We start from the raw sequence: 27,967 nt of genomic DNA on the forward strand, positions 1-27,967 counted from the left end.
TCACATCTTTGTACTGCTTTTATTGAATATATTGTATAAATCACATTCTCTGTATACTTGCATAAATATATACATAGCATTAATTATGAGTCAGTAAACCGATAACTTGACATACAACCATCAGCGTTAAAGAAAGACTAAATTTGCATAAAATTTCTTTTGACCTTTGCAGAAAATTACAAACAACAAGTAAAAGAATATTGTTTTTCATTTGAGAAACTTTTAGTTTTGTATCATATTTAATAGCACATATGTACAATTTCAGAACATCTAACATCCTACGTTGAATTTTGTGCCATCAATCAGCATGCAATGTCAACAAAATACTTCCGACAAAATTTGCACGTCTCTGGCTGAATGGAGTCATCAAGTATACATGTTCCAGCTCATGCTGAGAATGAGTTTACCTGTTCAGTTCAGTTTCAAGCTTTGTCCATTCTCTGGCTCAGAATTTTGCCAGTGCAAACAAGTATTTAAAACTTTAGGGTATTTTAAGTATCACATTCAGATGAATGCTGAAAGAAAAAAAAATCATTCTAATGAATTATTGCATAATTCATTTGCTAGATAAAAATTCTAATTAACAATTAAACTACAGTCAAAAGTTGTTAATCCGGACTCGTCGGGACTTCGGCGATTCCGGATTATAGATCATCAGTTTAAATCTCGTAAGATGGCATGCAGAAATTATAAAATTAAAAATATGAAACCGTAATTTATGAAATAAAGAACAATTATGATCTAAAGCGTATCAAAATTTACAAAAAAAAAAAAAAAGCTTAATATTTATTTGTTTACTTCATTAAACATTTCTTTCAATGTAAGTTGCTTCGTTTTATGTGATAATACTATAGAATTATATATATATAATTCTATAAACTATTTATAGAATTATATATATCTATTTATAATCTATTTATAGAATCTATTTATAGAATTATATATATATAATTCTATAAACAGACATAATTTCTTGTTCAGTTACAAAGTTCGGCTGTTCAAGTCCCGTTAATTGCTGTGCCGAGAATACCGACTAACTTGTCAATCGAAATTTTTTCGTTTTCACTAACCTCTCTGTCACATTCTTCATGTCTTTATCCATTTTTTGCAGCAATTCCACTTTTTGTTTGATGAACATCGAAACATACTTTCGTTTTGTACGATCCTTTGGGAGCTCCAGAATCGGAAATTCTATTTGACATAATCGAAAGTTCAAGTTTACTTTTATAGTATTGTTCTTACAGTCTGCAAAAAATAATAAGCCGGATCCAATTCGAAAATTTAGGAACAACGCAATCATCAACATTAACTGAAATCGATAATTAGATAATTTTAGCTTATACCGTCCGTTATACATAAAACGTGCATGTGAAAACGTATTCTGCGCTTGCGCACACTCATATGCGCAGTCATAGAAGGTCTTACGTGCACGCGTAAACGCCTATGCGCATGTGTCAACGCGGCGCATGCGCAGAAAGTTTTTAGCTTTGAGGTCCGGATTATAGATCATTCCGAATTATGGGTGTCCGAATTAACGAATTTTGACTGCAATAACTTTTTAGAGTCTAATGTATTGATAAATTATAATGCACAGTTCAGCATTATAGCTACACTAAGTTTATTATAATGTAAATTATAATAAACATAATATATTTATGTACAAGGTAAACAAAAATAAAAGCTATGTTTTGAACGGGTTTGTACATTAATGTTGTCAGTTGTGTCTCTGTTAATTATATTAGCATATTTACTCACATTTTCCAAATATTTCTCATAAGCACTTAAGCACAAATTTACAAAAAATTTTTAAGCTGCCACATTAATTTCAATTTCTTGATGGTGTTCCGAAAGCAAGTACCACTCAATTTTAAAATTAATTTCTATACATAGTTGTTGATTTCTTTTTACAAATGGATTTGCTTGTAAATGAGCTCTAATTCATAAAGAAATAATAGAGAACTTAAATTTTATAATACTTATGATAAATAAAGTGCGCCTGAAAGAATTTCTGAAGCCCAGTGGCGCAGTGGCTAATGCATTGCGCAGCACCACCACAGGTCTGAGGTTAGATCCCCTGGCTGGGCAAGATCGACTAAGCCGTTCATCCCTTGGGTCGATAAAATGACTACCAAGTTCACTTAATGACTAAACACTGGGGGTCCCGTGACAAGCTGAATATTTGACATATGCTTATGTGCCACTAGCCATCCAGAATGCAGATTTTGGGGGTCTGGTGCACCACTCAGTTTAGTTTAGAAAGAATTTCAACATACATGCAGTAAGAGCCCAACTATACAACATTCCACTAACCATGAAGCTCAACTGGCAAATTTCATAAAATTGTTCCCTCGAAAAAATTTAGTGAGAGATTTGTATAGTAATAATAGAACTCATAATAGTATTAACACATATACACTGTCACCAAAGTGTGATTTACTCTAATAATGAATAAGCATGATTTCACAATACAACCACAGTAGGTCTGTTTTGGTTTAATGTACATTTGACTAATTCTTGATAAGTTGGTTCAATTTTTGTAAAGGTGGATTAAGTTCTATTATATTTTCTTCACATTTTGAAAAAATTCATGAATATCAGACTGCATGAAGTGGAATATTTTCAAACCTACAACATCTATTTATTAACAACATATTAATATATGCAACTTTAAAAATAGACAAAGAATGGCGATGCAACGTGAAAAATTCTAAATGATTTTAGCCTTTTACATGAAGTATCCATAATTTGAGTCTCTGAATTATCTACTTTAGCTGAAATGATTGGCAACGTCTCCTTCAACTTTTATGTTTGGAAGAGTTTCACAATCGGATCACATATTTTACTTTCATGCTAAAGGCCAACAATGTCTCTAAGCTTATATGTCCGAAAAGCATTTTTCAGAATTTGATATTGTTATGTAGTATGTAGAGGTTCGGAATGGATTGAATGCACTGAGATCCAATGACAGCTTCATGAAATTTATTTTCCCAAAAGAAACACTTTAGATTTCTGGAAGTTTCTACAAAAGTACTTGGACAACTCTTCTTAGTATGACAGAGCAAATCAGTAGTTATCATTTCAAGCTTTTAAGATCATTAAACACAAGATAATATAAAAAGCCTCGAATTCATAAGGTTGTTCTATATTCTGAGGTAACCTCTGAACTCAACTGATTTAATATTATATAGTTTCCCCTGTCCACTGAGAAATTTCTAGCACCTCTCATTTCTTACAATTGTTGGAATTCACAGTTACAGTTACTTAGCATGGGATGCAGTTACACAGAGACTGTACCAGCTACATAAATATAGGACCAGTGACTTAGCTAGGGTGGGGCAAGGGGGCGCAAAATTGATGTTACGAAATTTTTAAATGAAATGTTTTCCATTCTTGGCACACATAAAGGGGAGGGGAATTCTTCAGTTGTCAACTGAAAACCCTAGCTGTATAGGACTTACAGTTACATAAGTACATGAATACAGTTACAAAAGTATAGACTCCAAATCTGACAACTTTTGCAGATTTGTCACCAAATTTAGAGATGAAAATTTGTTGCCAAGACCACTGCCAGCTTGGCACTATCTCACTAATTCGGCGAGACAGCCATTTAACTCAATGTTAAATGTACTTATCACTTGTTTTCTCAGAAATGCTTCACAGTGTTGAGGCTTTTCACGCTACATTATGCATGACATACAATTCACATATAATTTCAATAAAAGATTTACATATATATTCAAAATGCATAAGAACATGATTTTAAATGTGGGCTTATGTTGTAAAAAATAAGATTTTTTTTTTTTTTAATTTAAAAAGCTGAATTTGCCTCATTGATCTGACTTTTCTTACATGAATTTCACTTTTTATATGGTCAACTACAGTACAACTCCAATTATCTGAACTCCTATCCAAATTGCTTTTGAAATTTGAGAAACAAATTAAGATGGAAATGTAGTGTGATTTACTAAAGAGTGATTCTGTCTGCGCACTGTATTGTCTTTTCATCCGCGAAGCTAGTGTAGGCGCAATACAAACATTATTGGGATGATGAGTCACCATCTCATAGGTTATTCAGTTTCTCAATATTTTCCTGTCTATAGAACTAAATGCACAGAAGTAAGATGTTTAAACGGATCCCACATTTTTGCACAACTCCAATGCGTGCAGCCCCCCATTTCTTGCAGCCTCATGTTTTCCTTTCTTTATGATTTACAACTTGACTACAAATAATCAGCATTCCAAGGAGCATTAACCCGAGTGTGACCACATTCACCTTCTCATTGTCAAGTCGATCCGCGACTTGGCTGCCCGAAAACGGATGAAGACAGTCAAACAGTTTACTTTACGAGATGCTCAGTAAGCAACGACTTTCAGCACTTATAATTCCTGTACTATACGCTATATAACATGGATGTAAAAGTGTTGCCTTTTTGTTTTACTTACCATATTTCCCAGCATATAAGAAGCACTTTTTCTTTGAAAACAAGTCTGAAAAACAGAGTGCATCTTATACGCCGATACTCAGTTTCTGATTACATTAATTTCTGGAAATTTCCTCTATTTGGAGTTATGTGATTTTTTTTTCTCGTTTCCTTGCGGAGTGTGGGAATATTACAATTATGTAGAGATCAGCGAATGCACATGCACTGTAATCAACGATCACAGCTGGGTTCTTTTAAGTATGTGAAATTTCTACTGTTCAATTTTTTTTTAATTTGTTGGCAAGTTATGGCTCAAAAACAAGGTCACCATTGCTATAACATAGCATACAAGCTACATGTCATTGCATATGCTAAAGAACATAGAAACAGGGCTGCAGAGAGGCATTTCGGGCCAGCCTCAATGGAAAAATGATTAGAACTTAGCGAAATTATAAATCAGTAATAAAGTTTTATCCTTCAAAAATGTATATAAAAAAAGGGTGCATCTTATACGGCAGCAAATATGATAACTAAAACATCGTTTTCTTCAGAAACAGTTTTTTTTCTCCCATTTTCAACATACAGTACATTCAGTAATTAATTCATGTGTCTACAGACAATTTCTTCAGAAAAAAATCAATTATATGAACAGGGTCCGGTCCCAATTTATTCGGATAATTGGAGTTCTATTGTACCTGGAATTTTCACATATCTGGAATTCAGCATTTCCCGATATTTCCAGACAGCGGAGCTCTTACAGTGTACCGTGGCAATAAATATCTTGAACTTTCAAAATAATCATGCCAAAATTTGGTTCTAATAATGGATATTAGAAAGTATTTTAAACATAACATACTATGTAGTCACAATTAAAACATTTACTCAAGGAAAAAATTTGATGGAATTTGGTACTGAGTTAGACTACAGGTGTTTGGTTATCTTAGCTTGATTATCACTGATTGACAACAGCTAAAATAGCTTGCTATTGCTATTTGTTAAGAACAAATACAGCTTGATAATTATTAAGGAATACCTCATTTACGCAAATTTTCATTCCTCATCACTGTGTAGTCACAGAAGAAATAACTGTACAGAGCAGCATATGATCAGATCTTTATCGAAAATAAATTTTTTGTAACTACCAAAAATATCTGTAAGGTGCATACATGTACATTTTTTATTTAGTTTTACCATATGTTGAAATCCGTGCAATTCTGCAAAATATTCAACAAATACATGGCATTTTGTTACAGATCATTAGTTACGATAAAACTATTACTTATCTGTTTTCAAGGATGGTATAATAATAGCATGTTAATATTTTGATTTTCGATTTCAAATTCTGTAATATTGTTACTCAGATAATAATACAACAATAACACTTAAAACAGATTTTTCATATGCAAATTTTTTTACATTATATAAGCAACAAAATATATAACAAAAAAATAACAAAAAAGCTCCTTCACGTTCGTTCCTTTCAGTAAACTGGCTTGCAAATAGTATAAACATGTGTATATAATTCCATCAAAAGTTACGTCTTGTATTTAGCACATTTTCCTATCAATTTCATACCTGCCAACCTTTAAAGATAAAAATTCAGAAGATTTCTCCCCCAAATTCAGAAGATTTCTCCAAAATTCAGAAGAACACGAAGAATTAATATCATGCTTTGATATTAAAAAAATAACAATTTATACAAATAGAAAAAAGAAAATTGTACTTACATTAGTAAATCTCAATTAAGTAGTAACTAAAAAATTTATTAGGAAACATAAAACAAGAACTTAATGTTACACAATAAAATTATTGCAATGAATTTAGAGTTCATTTTTTGGCTTTAGCCAAAAATTCTTTGGAACATTTCCTGTCATAACAATTAGTTTCCTCATAACATTTAGCAATTAAAATGTTTTCTAGAATTTTTGGTGAAATTGAAGAACGAAACATAGTTTTATTTTTCTTCACAACACTGAAGACTCTCTTGTACTCAGCATTACTGTGTGGAATTTCGAGAATAGCACATAAAACTCTTGCTAGTCTATCATATTTTGGTTTCCATCAGCTCTTTTTATTCTTTTTAAGGTACCAACGAGGACATCAAGTCTATCTTCTCCAGAACTGGCAAAGTCTTTAAACTGTGCAGTAGAAAATTGGTTCTGTAGTTCATCTAAAGCATCATTATGGCATTAATTTTCTTTAATTGTTAACAAAAATGGAAATTTATCAATAAAAAAACGAATCTTTTCAAAAGATGAATTTTCAATTTGTTTCAAATTTGCCACTTCAGCATTTAAAAGAACTTCATTTTGCAAAGGAAACTTCCTTTTAATGTAATCACAGGCTGAGGAAAAGTACTTTCTAACACATTGAACAAGCAATTTCGTTCTCAATAGAAGATGTTTTCGTGTGAGCACAAGCATATTTCTGAGCAATCTTGGAGTAGGGAAACATCCGTCTGAAAAGTTGACCGGCGTGATCGGCAGCGCTTAGCGGCACGTTGTGTTCGATGAGTAATGCAGTAAACAAACACTCTGCCAAAATGACATTGGCATCCGAATTCGTAACCGAATTTGAAAAAAAAATCATCCACTTTCTTTTCACTTTCAAAAATTCATAAAAGTTGGCAGGTATGCAATTTATATATTTAACTTTTAGGCATGATAAATAAATCACTTATATTATTGTCTTGTAAAATATAATTTATATAAGATGTTTATATAAATATTTGCATGCACCTGTTTTGATTTATTGTTATTTCAGAACTATACACAAATATTTTACCATAAGTAATTGTTGGAAGCTTGTTATACACTGATAAAACTAACTTTACATACTATATCCTGTTATTCTATAAATATATTTCATTGTTACATTTTATTCTCATTTTTTCTCATAATATATCCTCACATTCCAAATGAAAATACTTTTCCCATTTGAGACACAAGTTCAAGGTATTTTTCATACATTAACATTTTATTAGTAAATGAAAGCAGGACATTTGAATTCAGAGGCAGGAGCATTATCAAAGATTATTTCAAAAATTATTTACGTGGCAATCCAGATATGTATGTAGTATCAAACCGAAATGGCTTTCTAACTCTCTGGAAAATTTCCTCCTATAGAAATTTCAGTTTTTTGCTGAGCAATAACAAAAGCTGCAGGTCTTTGGTGATATATCAGATTTCGTGAATATCAGAAACTTAGTCACAGACCAGTGACTATGCTCTGTAACTGCAGAAAACTTTTCAGTTTTACTATTGTCTTGCAGAAAACTTTTCTGCAGTCAAAAAGCATAATATGGGTCTCTTAAGCCAGCATCATTCATGTCTTTCCTTCATATTTTAAGATTCCAGTGCAAGTTTTGCGCACTGTCCAATTTTGTTTTTTTTTGTTTTTTTTTTTTTTTTTGTAAACAGACTGCTGTGTACATAGCAAGCACAACAGTACAAAACATTAAGAAGTATCTGACTATTCCATGGAAAAAGAATGTTATAAAATATAAGCAAAGCAGCATTTAAATAGACATAAAGATTTCCGAACTGATGTTTGTCTCCAAAGTCAACAATGAATTTACAAATGCTCTTCAAAGTCACCAAGGATTTCATAACTTTTTATTAGGCAGTGCAGATAATAAGAAAGTACAGTCAAAAGTCTTTAATCCGGACTCGTCGGGACTTTGGCGATTCCGGATTATCGATTTTTCCGGATTATAGATCATCAGTTTAAATCTGGTAAGATGGCATGCAGAAATTATAAGATTAAAAATATGAAACCGTAATTTATAAAATAATGAGCAATTATGATCTAAAGGGTATCAAAATTTACAAAAAAAAAAAGAAGCTTAATATTTATTTGTTTACTTTATTAAACATTTCTTTCAACGCGCGCATGCGTACCTTACGCATAGCCGAAATTAGAAAATTGCAACCAGAAAACTATTTGATTTGTATTCGTGATATTTATAATGACGAGAAATTTGATTTAAATCATATCAAAGACGGAGTACATCGAAATTAAATACTAAATTTAGTAAGGAATTATAAGCCGAATAAAATAAAAACATCTGCCCTGAAGATAACGATAGTGGTGACAGATCGACTTCCAGTTCATTGCGCGCCGCGACGTCCCCCCCCCCGCGCAGAGCAGCGTGAAATTGATAAACAGATTTCGGAATGGTTAGATAAACAAAGGATATACCTTTATCCATTTTTTTGTAGCAATTCATTTTTTGTTTGATGGACATCGAATCATACTTTCGTTTTCTAGATCCTTTGGGAGCTCCAGCATCGGAAATTCTATTTGACATAATCGAAAGTTCAAGATTAATTTTATAAAATTGCTCTTACAGTCTACAAAAAATAATAAGCTGGATCCAATTCGAAGATTAAGGAACAACGCAATCATCAACATTAACTGAAATAGATAATTAGATAATTTTAGCTTATACCATCCGTTATACATTAAACGCGCACGCGAAAACGTATTCTGCGCTTGCGCAGACGCATATGCGCAGTCGTAAATGTCTTGCACGCATGCGTAAAATGCCTATGAGCATGCGTCAACGCGGCCAATGCGCAGAAAGATTTTAGCTTTGAGGTCTGGATTATAGATCATTCCGGATTATGGGTGTCCGAATTAATGACTTTTGACTGTATATAGTTCTTCAAGTATGTATTTATGTATTGACTTATATGTAGTATTTTCAGCAGCAACGGAAGCACTTAAAAGAGCCTGTGCCTTATTTTTCTTCACGCCTTTGCTTTATTGATTTTTATTTAGCTACACCTTGCATTCCATGCTAAAACAAGTTTTTAGAAATTTCTAATGCTCCTTTTCTTGAATAACTAAGGCTTGTTTTCACAGGTCCCCTTCACTCAATATCATAAACATGTGCTTGTACTGCTTAATGGTTAACCCAACCCTGATTTTGAGCATAAAACACAGTATTATTTCCTCGGAAAAGCTTATCACATACAAAGATAGTGCAGTACAAAAGTCTCAGATCCAGATGTCCAATATCTGCCACTAAAAACCCACCTTTTTTTTTTTTTTTTTTTTTTTTTAAGAAATTTTTTTTATGCTTTATGCATGCATATTTCAGATTTTTTCACTATAATAAAACATGTGAAGAGTCCCAATTCTTAATTTCACTTCGACACTAGATAAAATACCTCGTTATTGAAGAGTGAGAGATTATGGCGCAAAACCAAAGTTGATTATAGTGCACGAAACGCGAGATGGGGTCAGTACAATTGATGAAATTAAAATACAATAAATAAAAACAAGTAGACAAATGTGTCAAATCCAGAGGATGAAGTCATATAAAAACAAGTTAAAACCACACATTTAAAATTCAAGACACAATCTTTAAAACAAATTACATTAAGTGATAAAAGCCAGTCTCTTTTAAATAATAAAATAAATTACAGTTCACCTCCCTTCCGATTAAACGGTCGAGAGGTAAGTCACAGCTATTAAAATACTTCTGACGAAGATTATTAAAATATGGACACTCAATTAAAATATGACGGACAGATAGACAAACATTACAATTTGAACAAACAGGCTCATTCTCTGCTTTTAAAAGGTAGCTATGTGTCACTCTTGTGTGACCAATTCTGAGGCGAGTCAAAAGAACTTCTTCTTTATGATTTCCAGCAAAATCCCAATGCTCAATTTTAGGCTTTACATGTCTTAACTTGTTTTGACGCTGAACATCCCAAAATTGCTGCCATTTTTTTCGTATCTTCTCTTTCACAACACAACAGATGTCTCCAAAAGGGATGAGGCGACTGGACAGTTCAACAGCAGATTTGGCTGTGATATTTGCCAGCTCATTCCCTTTAATTCCCACATGACCGGGAACCCAGCAGTACAGAATTTTATATCCACGACTCGTTAGGTTTATATGTATCTTGAGAACATCCACTATGACTGGGTTTTGAGTGTTAGAAAAAGCTTCTAAAGATTTCAGTGCACTATAAGAGTCTGTATAAACTATAAACTTTTTGTGGCAGAGCCTAGAGATGTACAAAAGACAATAGTATATTGCAGTTAATTCAGATGTTAAGACAGAGGAGGCATGGTGCAAGCGTCTGCCCTCCATGTGGTCTTCAATTACAAATGCCATCCCGACATGATCTGTTGACTTGGATACATCTGTATAAACTGGAATATAACTGCTATATTTGTGCCTGTGCTCAGCGAAAAGTTGTCTATAAATGATGTCATTGGTGCTTGCCTTGACGTGATGCTTGAAAACATCAAGAAGCTGAATCCGTGCATTTTCCCAAGGTGGGAATTCAAAATTCTGTACTGCTTGGGGGCGCATATCAGAGAGGGAAATTTCCTCAATGATAGGGCGAACTCTTAAAGGAAAGGTAGGAACACAGGATGGACGTGTTTCAAATAAAGTGTTACACACATCATCAAATAAGTACAGTTTATTGGGATGTTCAGGTTGTGATAGAATATTAAAATATTGCAATAGGGACAATTGCTCACGCCTCAGATAAAGTGATGGTTCGTTAGAGTCAACATACAGGCTCTGGACAGGAGAAGTTCTGAAAGCTCCTGAACAAATCCGCAGAGCTTGATGGTGAACAGGATCGAGTTTTAACAAAACTGATGACCGAGCAGATCCGTAAACAACTGAGCCATAGTCCAGTCTAGAGCGAACCAGGGCTCTGTAAATGCGAAGCATGGAGCAACGCTCTGCACCCCAGGAGGTGTTCGCCAACACTTTTAAGATATTTAGTGTTTTTAGACACTTCTTTCTCAGGTTTAAAACATGAGGAAGGAAAGTCAATTTCTGGTCGAACGTCACTCCTAAAAATTTAACTTCGGGCGCAACTAGAATAATTGAACCATTGAGATATAACTCAGGTTCAGGATGGAGACCTCGCTTCCTACAAAAGTGCACACACACAGTTTTTTGTTTGGAAAAAGTAAATCCCTGTTTGTTGACCATTCTTGGATCTTATTCAGAGCTATCTGCAACTGCCTCTCTACGTATCTCATGTCTGCCCCTCGACAGCTAATCTGCAGATCATCAACATATAGAGATCCCAAGATGGTGGAAGGAAGTTCTTTTAGTACTGAATTTATTTTTAAACTAAACAGGGTTACACTAAGCACACAGCCTTGAGGCACACCCTCTTCCTGTTGAAAAACATCCGAAAAAACAGAGCCAATTCTTACTTGAAAAGTTCTAGTGTTCAAGAAGTTTTGAATGAAAATTGGTAGGTTGCCGTGCAAGCCGCTCTCGTGAAGATCCCGGAGTATACCTTATCTCCATGCCTTATCATAAGCTTTCTCAATGTCGAAGAATATCGAGACAAGGTGGCTTCTTCTTACAAATGCTTTTCGAATAGATGTCTCTAAGAGGAGCATGTTATCTACGGTTGTTCTCCCTTTTCGAAAACCACTTTGATAAGGCGATATAATATTATTCTTTTCCAAGAAGTAGACTAGGCGGCTGTTTACCATCTTTTCAAACAGTTTGCATACGCAACTGGTAACTGCAATTGGCCGATAGTTGGCAGGATTCCTTGGATCCTTCCCTGGCTTAGCAATAGGAATGACAACAGCTCTCCTCCATGCACTGGGAAAAATACGCTCCTTCCACACTCTATTATAAAGAGCGAGAAGGGCAGTCAGTGACTTATAGGACAGATGCTTTAGCATTTCGTAATTTATGCCATCAAAACCCGGAGAAGACTTATGTGTCTGCAATAAAGCTCTCTTTAATTCCAGCATTGTAAATGCTCTATTGTAAGACTCAGATTTGGTAGAGTTGAATGTGATGGGATTTATTTCAGAGTGCTGCTTGATAGAGAGAAATGCAGGTGAATAGTTTCTGCTGGAAGAGACGGCAGCAAATGTCTCACCAATAGTATTTGCAATTTCTTCTATGGAGCTAATCACTCGGCCATCTTTTTCCAAAAAGGAAAGTGAGTGGTCTTTATATATGCCGCATGCTTTTCGAACTCTTTCCCAAACCCGCTTACTAGGCATGGAGGATGTTATTGACGACACATATGAAATCCAGGAATCCCTCTGGCTCTGCCTTCTTACTTTTCGTGCATTTGCTTTGGCTCTTTTAAAGGCTATGAGGTTTCGCAGAGTCGGATATCTACGAAAAATACCCCATGCTTTTTTCTGTTTTTTCAGTGCTTCATGACAGTCGCGATTCCACCACGGTTTCGAATATTTTAGTATTTTTCCTGATGTTCTAGGAATCGAAAGCATAGCTGCCTGAATAATAGTATTAGTAACAGCTTCCACAGCGTCATCGATATGCACATCTTCTACCATTTCCTCTGTGAGCTCTGCGGAGGAAGAGAAGAGTTCCCAGTCTGCCCTGTCCAGTATAAACCGAGGGAGTCTCAACATGGGGTTTGCTCCTCTTCGTGCAAGAGATACAAAAATGGGATAATGATCGCTGTTGTACAGGTCATTTCTGACACTAAAAGTGCAAAATGGCAACAGAGACGGTGAACAGATGGCAAGGTCGAGAGCGTGGAAAGTCCTCGAAGGCTCATGGAAGTACGTATTCTGCCCATTATTTAGGAGACAAAGCCTATGATCTTCGATCATCTGCTCAATTTGTCTTCCTCGGCAATTTGTATCTTTACTACCCCAGAGCGGACTATGGCCGTTAAAATCTCCTATTATGATGAAAGGCTCAGGCAGCTGCTCTAGAAGACCATTTAAATCTTGCTGATCAATATGCTCATTTGGAGGCAAATACAGAGAAACGACTGTAACAACAATATCAAAATTTGTTTGAGTAGCGACAACTTGGAGGGATGTCGTCAAAGAAAGCACATTTGAGGGATAATCCAGTGAGGTGAGGAGACCTACACCTCCACTGGCACGCTCACCTGCAAGGTTATCTTTCCTGACGAAGGAAAACCTCTGAAGTTTTGCCTGTTGTTCTGGTTTTAGATTTGTTTCCTGTACTGCGAAGCATACAGGATAATAAGCATTAATTATGGCTTTGATGTCGAGCAAATTTCGGTGGAAACCGCGACAGTTCCATGAGACGAGGGTGGCCATTATGTCTGGTTTTTGTTCTTTCTGTGCTCTTGTTTGGTTTTTCGTGGAAGTAGATGCCTGGGAAATTCTAGACCCTCCTCTACTTCCATAGTGTCTGAATCCGCAGATTCAGAAATCATTTCGTCAAAAGAGCTATTGCTGGAACTTCTATTTTTATTTGATACTTTTTTAGTGGCAGTTTTGGGTTTACTTTGAATGACTGTTTCTTTATTTTGTATTAAATGAGTTGACTTTTCTGTTTTCTTGGTGGATGTAGTCGGTTGGGTTTTATTTGGTTTAGTCTGCGTGCCTATTGATGTTTGGGTGGCAATGCTACGTGTTGTTTTAACTGCACTAGCATAAGATTTGTTTGATTGGAGCTGTGTGCTTTGAACTAGTTTTCTGGCTTCAGCATACGAGATGTTCCTGGTAACTTTAAGAGTCTGTACTTCTTTTTCGGATTTCCATTTTGGGCACAGGCGTGAAAATGCTGGGTGCTGACCCTTGCAATTTATACACGAAGGCGCAGCGGTACAATTTTCGGAATCGTGGCCAATCTGTGAGCATCGGGCGCATGTGAGGCTGCCACAACAAGACGTCTTAGAATGGCTGAAACACTGGCATTGGAAACATCGCATAGGGTTAGGAATATAAGGTCTTACAGGAATATTTAGATATCCGGCCTTAATATTCTTAGGCAGATCAGGCGTGTTGAAGGTAAGGATCACGTGTTTCGTGTCTATCAACTTACCTTCTTTACGCATCTTGATCTGCCTTACACCGCAGACATTTTGTTCGGATAACTCAGAAACGATCTCTTCTTCAGAAACATACAGAAGGTCGAATTCTGAGATTACACCCCGACAATAGTTCAGTGACTTATGTGGTGTTACATTGATATTCGCTTGCCCAAGTTTAGTTATCTGAAGTAAAGAAGCAGACTGGGTGGCTGAGTTTGTATCAATAAGCAAGTCTCCGGAGCAGAGACGCTTTATATTTCTCGGCTCACCAATACAAGACTGGATGTATTTGTTAATCACGAAAGGAGACATCTTATGCATTTCGCCAGAAGGACTAGAGATGACTAGGAAACGGGGACTATTGTTATGATTTTTTTTATTTGCATCTGTCCGTAATTTTTTTGCAGAATTTTCAGTCCGTAATTTTTCAGGTTGAATGATTGGTTTATTAGTAGGTGGTTCAGAGCTAGGTTGAGTGACTGGTTTAGTAGTAGACGTTTCAGAACTAGGTTGAGAGACTGGAGTGACTTCAAAATCTTTTAGTAAAAAAATATGTGAATTTGCCATGTTTATAAGAGAAAAGATTCGGGTCCAACGGCCCCGCCCACCACGGAGCCCAACAAGGGAACACAGATTCCTGTGTTAGGACTAGCCGGACCTATACGCAAACTGAAGCCCCACAGTCGGCTTTCCCGAAAGCAGGTACTCCCGAGAGCTTGACCCCAAGCCACTGACACAAGGACTAGTGACCAGCCGATTGACACCCGTGAGGACGACTAAGGTGCCTCCCGTTTAGCTGAAGCAGAGGCCAAAGCAGTGTGTTGGGGACAGTACCTCGCCCCTCAACTACCAGGACCCTCCTTTCCAGCGACACGGGTCTCCACGCACGGCAAACACGTGGGCAGTTTTCTCGCCACTCGAAAACTAGAAACAAGGTCTGTTCCAGCCTCTCGTGACGAGCCCCAAACTCCGTAGAGAGAAACCACAAGGGAGAAGGGAAGGGAAAAAGTTCCAGCCAAGAGTAGAGGAGATGGAAAAGAGGATAGATCACTGGGGCTCCAGGATCGTGACACCCGTCTCACCAAGAAGATGATCCCCTGAAGGGCTAGGGTACCTCGGGATTGCCACACCCGTACTCACAAAAGTGAGCCCCTGAGGGCCGTTATTGAAGAAACAATCATCTTAGCATAAATTTCTGCGAGCAATTTGTAGCTGCATATATGCTTGGCATACATCTCAATCCAAAACATTTTACATAGGGACATCATTGATTTTATACCTACAAATATTTTACATTCCTGATGCCAACTCGGCAAACAATATTTATTATATTTTGCTTTCAACACTGCATGTTTATTAATATATGACAACTTGAGTAATGACTCATGCAGCAATGCCTAAACAATTTTTTGCATTAGTAACTGAATAACAAAGTGTATGGTAACCTTTTATGCTGACTATGGTGATGATTACAGATGGAAGTTAAATGCACTAAGATATGTTGACGAGGAAAAATTTTAAAAAAATTTCTTTCCACATGCTAAAAAGAGATTTTGTGAAGGATAATCATAAGCCAAAAGTGAGTGCTATTTGTGCCATTGAGTGCTATTTGAATTAAGAATAACTCATTTGTTATTAACATAAACCAAAATTGGCACCAGAGCTCACATGGCCACACTGGACGGCAGAATTTAGGGAAGAAAACATTACTGGACTTTACAGAAGCATCGAGCAACAAAATTTTTAGGATTTAGAGAAAGCACTGGGACACAAAATTTTGGGGTGGCAAAATTTTAGAACTTAATGAGGCACTTGATAGCAAAATTTAGGACTCCATAGGTAGTGCTAGATAGCACCCTAGATAGCAAGTGCTGGCGTCGATATGCTTTATATATGTCCGAATTTATTTATTCAGGACTCGTATAAGTCTTAAGCCTGTGCAAAAAATAGATGTAAGTATAATAAATAACTAAAGTAATACAATGACTGGACCAGTGTGTGACAGAAGCAAGACAAAATTTAGTGGAAGAACTTGTCTTTCATCGTCATCTCATGATATAGCCAAAAATGTACAGCGGATGTTATTAAGCTAGGTTAAAATTATACTTTGCTGATTCCAAGGAATTTCACTTAATACAGCAGATTGTGTTCTTCCTTAACTTTCTGATTTGATCCAACTATTATTTTTTGCAGATTGTTATTATTACAGTAATTTTATAAAAAAAATAATGTTTGAACTTTCAATTATGTCCAAAAGAGTTCATAATTCTTGGAGCTGCAACAGGATCTACAAACAAAAAGCATGTTTTAATGTCCATTAAACAAAATGTGGAATTGCTAGAAAAAATGGATAAAGATATGCGGGAAAAAAATATGCGAGGAGTATGGCATTGGAAAGTCAACTGTATATGACATAAGACAACAGAAAAAGAAGTTTTGAATTTTTTGTAGATACCAACCACCCACTCGCAATGAATAACAGAAAAATTATTCGTTATACTAAAAGTGACCATCAAGACAAAGTGATGATTGAATGAGTCAGATGGCATCGCAGTGAGATGGTGCCAATGGTTGAAGCCAAAATATTTCATGAAAAAATGGATTTAAAAACTGAATGCACATACTTAAGAGGTTAACTAAATTAAAAAATAACATGGTATAAGAGAATTAACAATTTTAGGTAAAAAAGCTTCAGCTTATACTGAAGCTGTCAAACAATTTGCAGATGAATTCATTCAAGTCATTAATAATGAAAAGTTATCTTCAGAATAAATTTCGAATGCTGATGAAACTGGGCTTTTCTGGCACTATGTACCAGGAAATATCTTGGCAACCTCTTTACGAAAGGCTCCAACTGGCGCCTTTCCTAAAGAGGTTGCCAACACAGTGACATTAACAATTTTAGCATGCACAAATCCCTATACAACACAAGTAACAATAAGTGTAAACTTTTTGTAATGAAAAAAAATACATGATCTCCGGCATTTAAAGGATTAAAGATTTTCTCCATTATACGCTGAAGTGACAAAAGTCATGGGATAGCAATATGCAAATATACAGATGGCAGTAGTATCACGTAGAAAATGTATAAATGCGAAGTGCTTTGGCAGGGCTTTCATTTGTGTTCAAGTCATTCATGTGAAGAGGCTTTGACGTGATTATGGCCACACAACGAGAATTAACAGACTTTGAACGCGGAATGGTAGTTGGAGCTAGACGCATGGGTCATTCCATTTCGGATATCGTTAGGGAATTCAACATTCCGAGATCCACAGTGTCAAGAGTGTGCCGAGAGTATCTAATTTCAGGCATAACATCCCACCATGGACAGCGCAGTGGCCGACCACCTGCACTTAACGACCGAGACCAGCGACATCTGCATAAAGTTGTCAATGCTCACAGACAAGCAACACTGCGTCAAATAACCGCAGAAATCAATGTGGGACATACGTGGGACATGTCCGATAGGACAGTGTGGCGAAATTTGTCTTCCTTGGGCTATGCCAGCAGAATAACGACTTGAGTGTCTTTACTGACAGCACGACATCACCTGCAGCGACTCTCGTGGGCTCGTGAGCATATCGGTTGGTCCCTAAACAAATGGAAAATTGTGGCTTGGTCAGATGAGTCATGATTTCAGTTGGTAAGAGCTGATGGTAGGGTTCCAGTGTGGCGCAGACCCCACGAAGCCATGGACCCAAGTTGTCAACAAGGCACTGTTTAACCTTTTAACTGTCATGCCCGAGTATTTCTCGGGGTAATTTTTTTTTTTTTTTTTTTTTTTTTTTGAGTGCATCGTATTGTCATACCCGAATATATATCGGGAGATGTTTATTTCGGCTACATTTGGTTTTTCCAATAAAAAAATTTGACAATTTGTGTACCCAAATCATCAAAATAACTTGACAGTTAAAGGGTTAAGCTGGTGGTGGTTCCATAATGGTCTGGGCTGTTTTTACATGGCATGGACTCTGTCCTCTGGTGCAACTGAACCGATCATTGACTGGAAATGGATACCTTCAGCTACTTGGAGATTACTTACAGCCATTCATGGACTTCACGTACTCAAACAACGATGGGATTTTTATGGATGACAATGCGCAATGTCACTGGGCCACAATTGTTCGCGATTGGTTAGAAGAACATTCTGGACAATTCCAGTGAATAATCTGGCCACCTAGATCGCCCGACATAAATCCCATCGAACATTTATGGGACATCATTGCAAGTTCAGTTCGTGCCCAAAACCCTGCACCGTCAACACTTTTCACAATTATGGACGTCTATAGAGGCAGCATGGCTCAATATTCCTGCAGGGGACTTCCAACGACTTGTTGGAACATTTGAATTCAGTTGCTTTTACCTGATGAAGCAAAAACTGTCCAGATTGTAGACTACTGTTCAGCTCATATTTCCCTTAAAGGTTTAGTGAAAGATTATGGATCTGTATTAATCTTCCCTCCAAATTGTATTTCCATCATTCAGCGTATGCATATTGGTATAGTGCGCACACTAAAATGCAAACATACATGTTTAATTTCTTGAATAGTGGCAAAACTATTCAAGAATTTTTGAAATATTTTAACATGAGATCTGCTGGGTGGAGCATCGGAAGATCGTACGAGGCTGTGTCTCCAGATACTTTAAAAAATGCTTGAGGTCAATTTATGGTCAGCTACCATATTTCATTGTGAGATGATGAAGATGATAGCCACAAATACGAAGGTTTAGGGATATCGCAAACCAAAGATGAAATTGTCCCACTAGTGAATTTTGCAAAGAAATGTGGTGGAGTAGCAATAAATTGAGATGATACAGCAGAAGATGATATATAGAAGTTTTCATATTGATGACAATGGCCCAATCATTAATGAATTAATGGACAGGAAAATCTCTAGTATGGTTCTAGATCCAAGAAACAATGCTACCAATAGTGAAGAAGGTGACAGAGAGGTTACCGAAAATGAAAATATTTGGATTGGCAAGTTAGTTGGAATTCTCGACTCAGCAATTACAAGACTTTAACAAGATATTATGCCTATGTACTGAATTAAAGAGAAAGTATTAACAAAACAAAAGAAAAAAATGGGTAGAGTTGACTTTAAGGTACCCCTTCCATTATCGCGAAGTTGTTGTTTCATATATCGCCAAGTTGTTTTTTCGTTTTTCTCCAAGTTGTATCATTTATGATAACCTGAGTAGTTGAACACTATGGAAACCCTATTATGATGTAATCGTTTGCATTATTCTGGGAAATTTTGAATCATGGGATGTTTTGCAAAGGCTTTTGTGGTATGTGTTGCTTAGGAAGTACATTGCTTGTTTTATTGTTTAGACGGTACAGTGGCTAAATGTAGTAGAATTGATTTGCAGTTTCTGTACGATTTGGGATAAAAGAAGAAAACTGCATTAATTGAGTGAATTAATTGTGTAAATGAAGGTTTACTTAGTAGCCATAGTCCGGAACTACGTAGTATATTTTTTACTCTTATTTTTTTAAATTTCTGTAGCGATGCTGATATACGGATTGTAGTTCAGATAATTTTAGGAAGTTTTTGGATGCTGTTAAGGAATTTTGTGTGCCACAGACTGAAGACAAATGAATTTCTAAATAAGGTAAGGGGATTTATGCTTTGTGCAGTGCTAAAATACATAACAGGTTTTTCCTTTTTTGTGCTATTTTATTGTTTGGTTTAAAATGTAGCTTATTGAGATTATTTACTTTTTATTTGCCTCTACTGTAGAATTGGGTGCTCCTTTGACTTTTTAAGTGAAAATATATCGATGTGTCCATGGACAAACTCAAGGGAGTGCGTAAAGCATAGTTTGTGCAATTCAGGGTTTTTTTTTTTTTTTTTGAGTGAAAATAGGTTGATATGTACATGGATAAAGTCAAGGGAGTGCACAATGCCATTCTTGTGCAATTAGAGGATTTTTTTTTAAGTGAAAATAGGTCGATGAGTACATGGATACAGAGTTCGTGCAATGCTTTGACTTGTTATTTTGGCTTGCATAGCGGCAATTTTTTTGCCAAAAATTGCTCCTACACAGGCCAAAATAACAAGTCAAAGCATTGCACAAACTCGGTATCCATGTACCGTCAAAAATCGCCAAGTTTCACCAAGGGGTACCCTAAAATATAGGTAAAAGTATATTTTAAGGTACCTCTAGGCGATTTTTGATGGTACCTGGATACCGAATTTGTGCAAGTCTTTGATTTGTTATTCTGGCTTACATACTTGTTATTGGCGACAACATACAGTGTACATATAAAAAATGGGTTGATCTTTACAATATGGTAACTGGTAGTTTGGCGACATTTTGGAGGCGATAAAGGTTACTACCTGGGACTTTGGTACTAATGTGAGCAGTACTCAGTTCCGATTACGCATTATTTTGTGTGAGGGAAATGAGAGATCATGGGATATGTCATGGGATATTAATGGACGAATTACGGTTCTTTAATCGGAAAAAGGGGGAAATTAGGAAAAAATCTGGAAATTTTGTATTTGCCTTTATTCTGTGTTGTGTGAAACAGTGTTGGTTAATTTTTGGATCCCATGGCCGTAACTAAAGTGAATTCGAAATGGGTATTTAGTGGTATTGAAAAGGGTAGTAATAAATGTTTGTTTAAGGTTGTGCGAGATAGAAATAAAGATGTTTTATTAAGTTATTTATTTTACCTGGTACCTTGCTGTGAAATATAAGTATGATTTTAAAGATCCTGAAACAGAAAGAAGAAAAGTTTATCGGACACATAATCATATTGTGCACGTAATCATATTGAGTATGGTATTGTGCACTTTTTCCCAATTTTGCAGTGAATATTTGTCATGATTAAGCAGTTTTGTTTGATAAAATTTCTAACATAAGTGTAATTCGGCTAGTAGATTGTTGGAAGAAGTGTTCAGTAGATAAAAAGAAAAGAAACATGTCTTTACTTCGTGAAGACAAAATGGCGGCGGGGAAAAAAAATAGAGGGTTGCTGTAGGAGAGTTGGTTGCCAAATTTTCGCCAAAAAATCGCCAAGTTACCATAATGTAAAGATCAACCAAAAAATGTTAACAAATGTTAGTTCTAAGCATTTTTAACTTTGAAGGCATAAATATTTAATATTTAAAATTTTGTAAAAAGCCAATAAATTTGTAAAAAGGTATCAATTTAAGAATTTATGCTTTCATGGTTCAACATTCCATTTCGCCTTTTCATATCACGTAAATTTACTAAATTTAAACTGATGATCTAATATCAGGAAAAATGCAGATCCGGAATAGCCAAAGTCCCATCGAGTCTAGATCTCCGACTTTGTATTGTATTTACAGCAAACAGTGAAAAATATTTTCACAATACTTCTGCAAAATGACAAGTGTTATACTTCAGATAAATCTTGTCTGTATTTACAACTATGCATATAAAGTTGTACAGAATGCTGAACTAGTCTATATATATCTTACATTCAGTTCGTGAGAATATAATGAAAAATGTATTCTGTCCGAGCAAAAATAAACTCAAACACATAAATTTTTAAATGTTACTGACTAAATATTAAAATACCCACTCATGAGGTGTTAAATAAATAAAAAAAAAAAAACCTGAATTATTTAATTATCAAAGCATTTACAAACCTTCTCCCATACTTCTATTTAACACATATATTAATTAGTATTAAGGGGGTAAAAGCATTTAAAATATAAAATTTGAAATATTTATATCTTGATTACTTCAATATTTTTTACCTATTTCACCCTTAAGGTAGTAAATAAATTATAAAAATTTATGATTATAATATTAAAAAAAAAAGGTTTATTAAATAAAAGAAACAGGTTGAAGTACAGCAATGTTGCTTAAATAAATTCCATGAAATAAAATTTACCTGGCAAAATTTCTATAAAAATCTTGCTGTACAAATACATGCTAAGGATTCTAGAAAAAGGTGTTCCTTGAATTAAAACGATAAAATGGTGACCAAGTACCAAATATTGCTAGTTTCAGTTCCAAAGTTGCATTATTATGGGAATGATACGAGACAATTTTCTTTATACTTCAGATACTTGATAACTTTTGACAATGTTTGAAAACTGTGAAAGTTGCAAGTAAAACTAAGACTTTTTTCTTTTGTACACAGATGTTCATGCTCATAAGGTGTGCATTTTTACGGTTTAATCCTAGTATCCGGTTCACACGAAATTTGGCTACTTTTGGTGACTTTATGATAAGCAGCAAAAACCGAACATATAGCAAAAACGGGACATATACGATGAGTAGTAAATGGGTCATTCAAAGAATATATATAGTTATACATAGTATATACTATGTATATACACACATAGTATATACTATAGGGTTTTCATCCGCAGGGAACCCGTTGGCGCCATTGCATTTTTACTCACCAAGCTCGCGGTTCATCGACGATGATCTGAGCCGTAAACAGATTCTTTGCCATAAACGTGATATATTGTTAACGTGATTTTTAGTGCATGTAAATTCAAGTTAGCAGACAAAACAATATATTAAGCATGTGGTAGTAAAAATTCACAGATAATAAGCATGTACATGTAAAACTAATCGGTTAAACGTGATATATTCATTTAAAAATATAAATTAGTATTAATGTACTGAAATTAACCAGTTAAACGTGATAGAAAAAAAATTGTCTAAAATTCCAGTTAACACAGAAAACAATATATTTCTTACACCAGCAGTGGTTTGCTAATTTTGATAACCATGGTGATGCATCAAACTATTCTGTCATCTTAGATAATCAATAATATTTTTGATTTCAATTTAATCATCTATTTATGTCACACCTGCCATCCTCTGAAAGGTTATTGTTAAAAAAGCATTAACATTATCTCGTTAAAATTTTACACCATCAAAATTGATTTATTCTCATAATTTTAGATGACAATAACTAATAATAAAAATAAAAGCATTATTTATTTATTTAAAAAGCGCATGCACATTTTTGCGGCCTACGGTGTGTGTGTGTGATTATGGCAAAGCCTCGAGGGCTATCTGCCTAAGGGGAGGGATGCCTTCGTGGAGGACTTTCTAAGGGAAACTGGCTCGTATACACGTTACACATGGGGAAAACCACGAAAACGCCCATGCAGCCAGCCCTTTCGTGGGATTCGAACCTCAGACCGAACTACCAGTGTTCAGCGACTTTACCGCTCGGCCGCTGGTGGGCCTTTTGCGGCCTACGGAAACAAATTATTTTTAGAGGTTGGAAACCTCATGATTCTGCTCATGGTTCTTAAGAGCTGTTAATAATTAAGTACACAACGTGAACAGCCTTGTTACAAATTAGCATTCACCCCTCCCGCCGTATTTTCTTCCTTTCATCCCCGAGGAGAACCGGCATCTATCTACGAAAATATTTCTATTTATTCATTGTTAAAAAATTCAGAAAAAATAATAATAAATAAGAGAAGAATAATATAAATCTGCAAATGCGAACAACAACAGTGATAATTCAACAAAATGAACGCAAGAGGAATGGTTGCAAACTTCGAACAAGCGAATAGGATAAATCTGCTGGGTTACCAGATTTGAACTATTATCGCCAAAGTTGGCAATGTTTACATTTACCAGGTTCTCTGCGGAAGTGCTTCCTATACTGTATAGTGTATTGATGTTCTTTGGATCATTTTTGCTGTTCGCGATAATTTTCAAAATCACGCCAAGGCTGCACCGTATACTAGGATTGAACACCAGATAAAACACATAGGACAGTTTTTAAATAAATATCTAGTATATTTCAGTTTCTCACCTGCTTGGAAATGATATATCCGTAGTGACTTATTCCTTTAAATTTCTTCTTAGGTACTTCACTCTCATTAGGTTGCTCTACTTGCTATGGCCAGGATTTGAATATATTTGAGACCTCGTTTTCCTTCATCAGTATAATGTTATAACCCTATACTGGCCTTATGAATGTTATGCATTTGACACATTTGATATTGCAGCTGGATAGTAATACTGAGAATAATATTTTCTGATAATTCCTCTACTTGGCTAAAAAGGATGTAAAAAAAATGAACAATGTCATTTAACTGCAGGTCTTTAGTATTTCATCACAATAAAACCCATATGAGAAACAATATTTTGCCATGATTCAGAATCGCATATGATCAAGAAAATGCATTTTGAAAGGTCACAGATGTAACACTGAGCACATACGTGTTATACAAAAACTGTGAAAATTGCAATCCTGTGTCTTTGGAATAAGTAGAATATATGCAAATGACATCAGTCAATGATGTCATTTGTAGAACAGCTGTTCAATCAAGATTGGTATAAGCATATTTAAACCCTTTAGGACAGGATAGTAGCAAATGTAGCTTCAATTTAACATTACTTAAAACAGACTTGAGATATACCTTGCATAAATGAAGGTTTACGTTTTCCAAAAAGAAATAAACGGTTTCTTCCTTATCTTTTATCAAATGACAATTTACAAACAGCACACAGGGTCAGCAGTAAGTTTTACATCACACATTATAATGCCTTTAAATCTAAAATTCTGCTACTGAATGCCTCTCTAAATTCCAAGAATTGTGCTACCACTAAATACCGAACATCTTCTGAAACCCATTTTTGACTCAAAAACTGAGGTCTCTTTGCTGCTGGACACATCATTCCTACACTAATAATTAAAGGATGATACCAATTTAACATCTCTGCAAAAGGCAGAAGATTTCTCTTCATGTACAGGTACATATATGTCTTCAAATAATTCTACTATCCAAATGAATTATTACATACATAACATGACAGATTTCTCTCTTCTGTGGATCTGCATATTTTACTCATCCTTTATAAAAGTTAATTTTTAAATACTTCAGACACAAGTTTTCTCTGCTCCATGAATATGCACATTCCTGTTAAATTTACCCTTCTGATTAAAAAATTTCTTATATTCTACACAAAGACATTTTACACAAGAGGATTTTCACCTGTGTGAATAAGCATATGACTGGTTAAAGTAACCTTGTGCCTAAATGACTTCCTACATACTTCACACACATGAGGTTTCTCTCCTGTGTGAATAAGCTTATGAGTCTCTAAACTACCCTTCTGACTAAATGACTTTTTACATACTTCACACACATAAGATTTCTTTCCTGCATGAATAAGCATATGAGTGGTTAAACTATACTTACGACGAAATGACTTCTTACACACTTCACACACATGAGGCTTGTCTCCTGTGTGAATAAGCATATGACTGTTTAATGTAAACTTGTGTTTAAATGACTTCCTACATACTTCACACATGTGAGGTTTCTCTCCTGTGTGAATAAGCATATGAGTGATTAAAGAACCCTTCTGACTAAATGACATCTTGCATACTTCACATATATGAGGTTTCTTTCCTGAGTGAATAAGCATATGAGTGTCTAAATTACCCTTCTGACTAAATGACTTTTTACATATTTCACACATGTAAGATTTCTCTCCCGTGTGAGTAAGCATGTGCCTGTTTAAATAAGACTTCTCAGTAAATGACTTCTTACATACTTCACACTCATGAGGTTTCTCTCCTGTGTGAATAACCATATGACTGGTTAAATTAGATTTACGATGAAAGGACTTCTTACACACTTCACACACATGAGGTTTCTCTCCTGTGTGAATAAGTATATGCTTGGATAAACTAGACTTAAGACGAAATGACCTCTTACATACTTCACATACATGAGGTTTCTCTCCTGTGTGAATAAGTATATGATTGTCTAAATGACCCTTCTGACTAAATGACTTTTTACATACTTTACACTCATGAGGTTTCTCTCCTGTGTGAGTAACCATATGAGTGATTAAAGAACCCTTTTGACTAAATGACTTTTTACATACTTCACACACATGAGGTTTCTCTTTTGTGTGAATAAGCATATGTCTGTTTAAATAAAGCTTCTGACTAAATGACGTCTTACATAATTTACACACATGACGTTTTTCTCCTGTGTGAATAAGCATATGGCTGTTTAAAGCATTCTCCTGATTAAATGACTTCTTACATATTTCACAGATATAAGGTTTCTCTCCAGTGTGAATAAGCATATGATTCTTCAAATCTCCCTTATGTCTAATTGATTTCTTACATACTTCACACACAGGTTTTTCTCCGGTGTGAATAAGCATATGAATCTTTAAATAATACTTCTGTCTAAATGACTTCTTACATACTTCACACACATGAGGTTTCTCTCCTGTGTGAATAAGCATATGAGTGATTAAACTACACTTGTGTTTAAATGAGTACTTACAAACTTCACATATATAAGGTTTTTCTGCAGTGTGGATAAGCATATGCCTGTTTAAACTATGCTTATGACGAAATGACTTTTTACATACTTCACACATGTAAGATTTCTCTCCTGTCTGAGTAAACACGTCCATGTTTAAATTAAACTTTTCATTATATGACTTCTTACATACTTCACACGCATATGAAGGCTTGTCTGTTGTGTTAATAAGCAAATGCTTATTTAAGTTGCCCTTCTCGCAAAGTTATTTCCTACATACTTCACACATATACGGTTCGTCTCCTGTGTGAATAAGCAAATGCTAATCTAAATTAATAATTTATATAAATGTATTCTTATGCACTTCAGCCATGTCAGGCTTCTCTCCTATGTGAATTAGCATATACATGTTTAAATTACCTTTTCAACTAATTGAAATCTGACAAATTTCCCACATATGAGGTTTGTGTTCAGTAAGGATCTGCATGTGCTCTTTTATACACAGTCTCTTAAAGAAGATGACAATTTGTTACACATCTTCCAGAACATATAATCTCTGCACTAAATTGGTAACTATAACTTACATTCTTGATAGAATCCGTGGTGTTTGATATCTCACGTAAATACGTGTGTTTATCTTAATAAATGAATCAATACAAATTATTCAAGAGACATAGCAGCTGTTTGACATTAGAATAATTTATGAATACTTTTATTTCTAGGAATGTTTCATTAAAAATTAATTTCTTATGGTCCACAAAAATACGATTTCTTGCTTGAGCATATAGACATGTTTCTTTAAGCATGAATTTATGAAATTCTGTCACATACGATATGTTACGACTACCTGAATTTTTTTTTTTTTTTTTGTAGTTGCTAAGCCAATGATTTATAGCTTGAAGAAGTTACATGTTCTGTTAGACACTTAATAATAATTGCTACAGCTTACAAACTTTTTTTTTAGCTTTGAAATCTTACAAGTATAAATCACACTTCAGCATGAAGCAGCTTTTAATTAAAAACTCGATCACAGTCGCTATCGTTAAGAGATTATATCTGCGGTGATCATTCAGACAATAAAATCAATTTCAAGGAAAACAAACATTATCACAATAGAAAACTATTCCATTGCTATGTTGTCGTAAAACTTGAATATCTATAATTGTTTCCATGTACAAACTACTAAACTACGCCAGCAAAATGTAAAAGAGGCTTGCTCATGAGCCAGAAATTATAAAATACCAAAAAAAGCATTAAAATAAATTATGAAAATGAAAATCGTCCTTTCATACACTAGGTAACAACTACATAAGATTTTTAGCCTATAGATCAGGTAAGGTCGGAGGCCGCTCACATTTTAATTTAAAGTTCAGTTAGGGTGCCGTAGCACACAGATCGTATTTTATTCTCGAGTGTCAAGATGTAACCGCGCTTGCAGGCGAAATCGAAGAGGTAGCAGGAAAGAAATTCGTAATTGTTAAATTAATTCATATTAAAACATCAGTAAGCGGTC

General features: G+C 35.1%; 1 protein-coding gene across 1 annotated transcript; it reads right to left on the reverse strand.

Annotated features, from left to right (window-relative positions):
• LOC118204808 (uncharacterized) lies at nucleotides 1-27,967 on the reverse strand. The gene is made up of 2 exons (XM_085826577.1): nucleotides 23,976-27,967; nucleotides 1-515 (listed from the first exon to the last, which is right to left on the reverse strand). The coding sequence occupies exon 1, from the start codon at nucleotides 26,606-26,608 to the stop codon at nucleotides 25,142-25,144; it is 1,467 nt and encodes a 488-aa protein (XP_085682703.1). The 5' UTR covers nucleotides 26,609-27,967; the 3' UTR covers nucleotides 1-515; nucleotides 23,976-25,141.

This window comes from Stegodyphus dumicola, chromosome 11 (genome assembly GCF_044657685.1).
Source record: "Stegodyphus dumicola isolate Sdum_Otavi_A_Nest chromosome 11, ASM4465768v1".
NCBI classification, from domain to species: Eukaryota; Metazoa; Arthropoda; class Arachnida; order Araneae; family Eresidae; genus Stegodyphus; species Stegodyphus dumicola.

Coding starts and splice junctions, on each gene's coding strand:
- LOC118204808 (XM_085826577.1), bottom strand. CDS start 26,608: ATGGACGTGTTTACTCAGACAGGAGAGAAATCTTACATGTGTGAAGTA.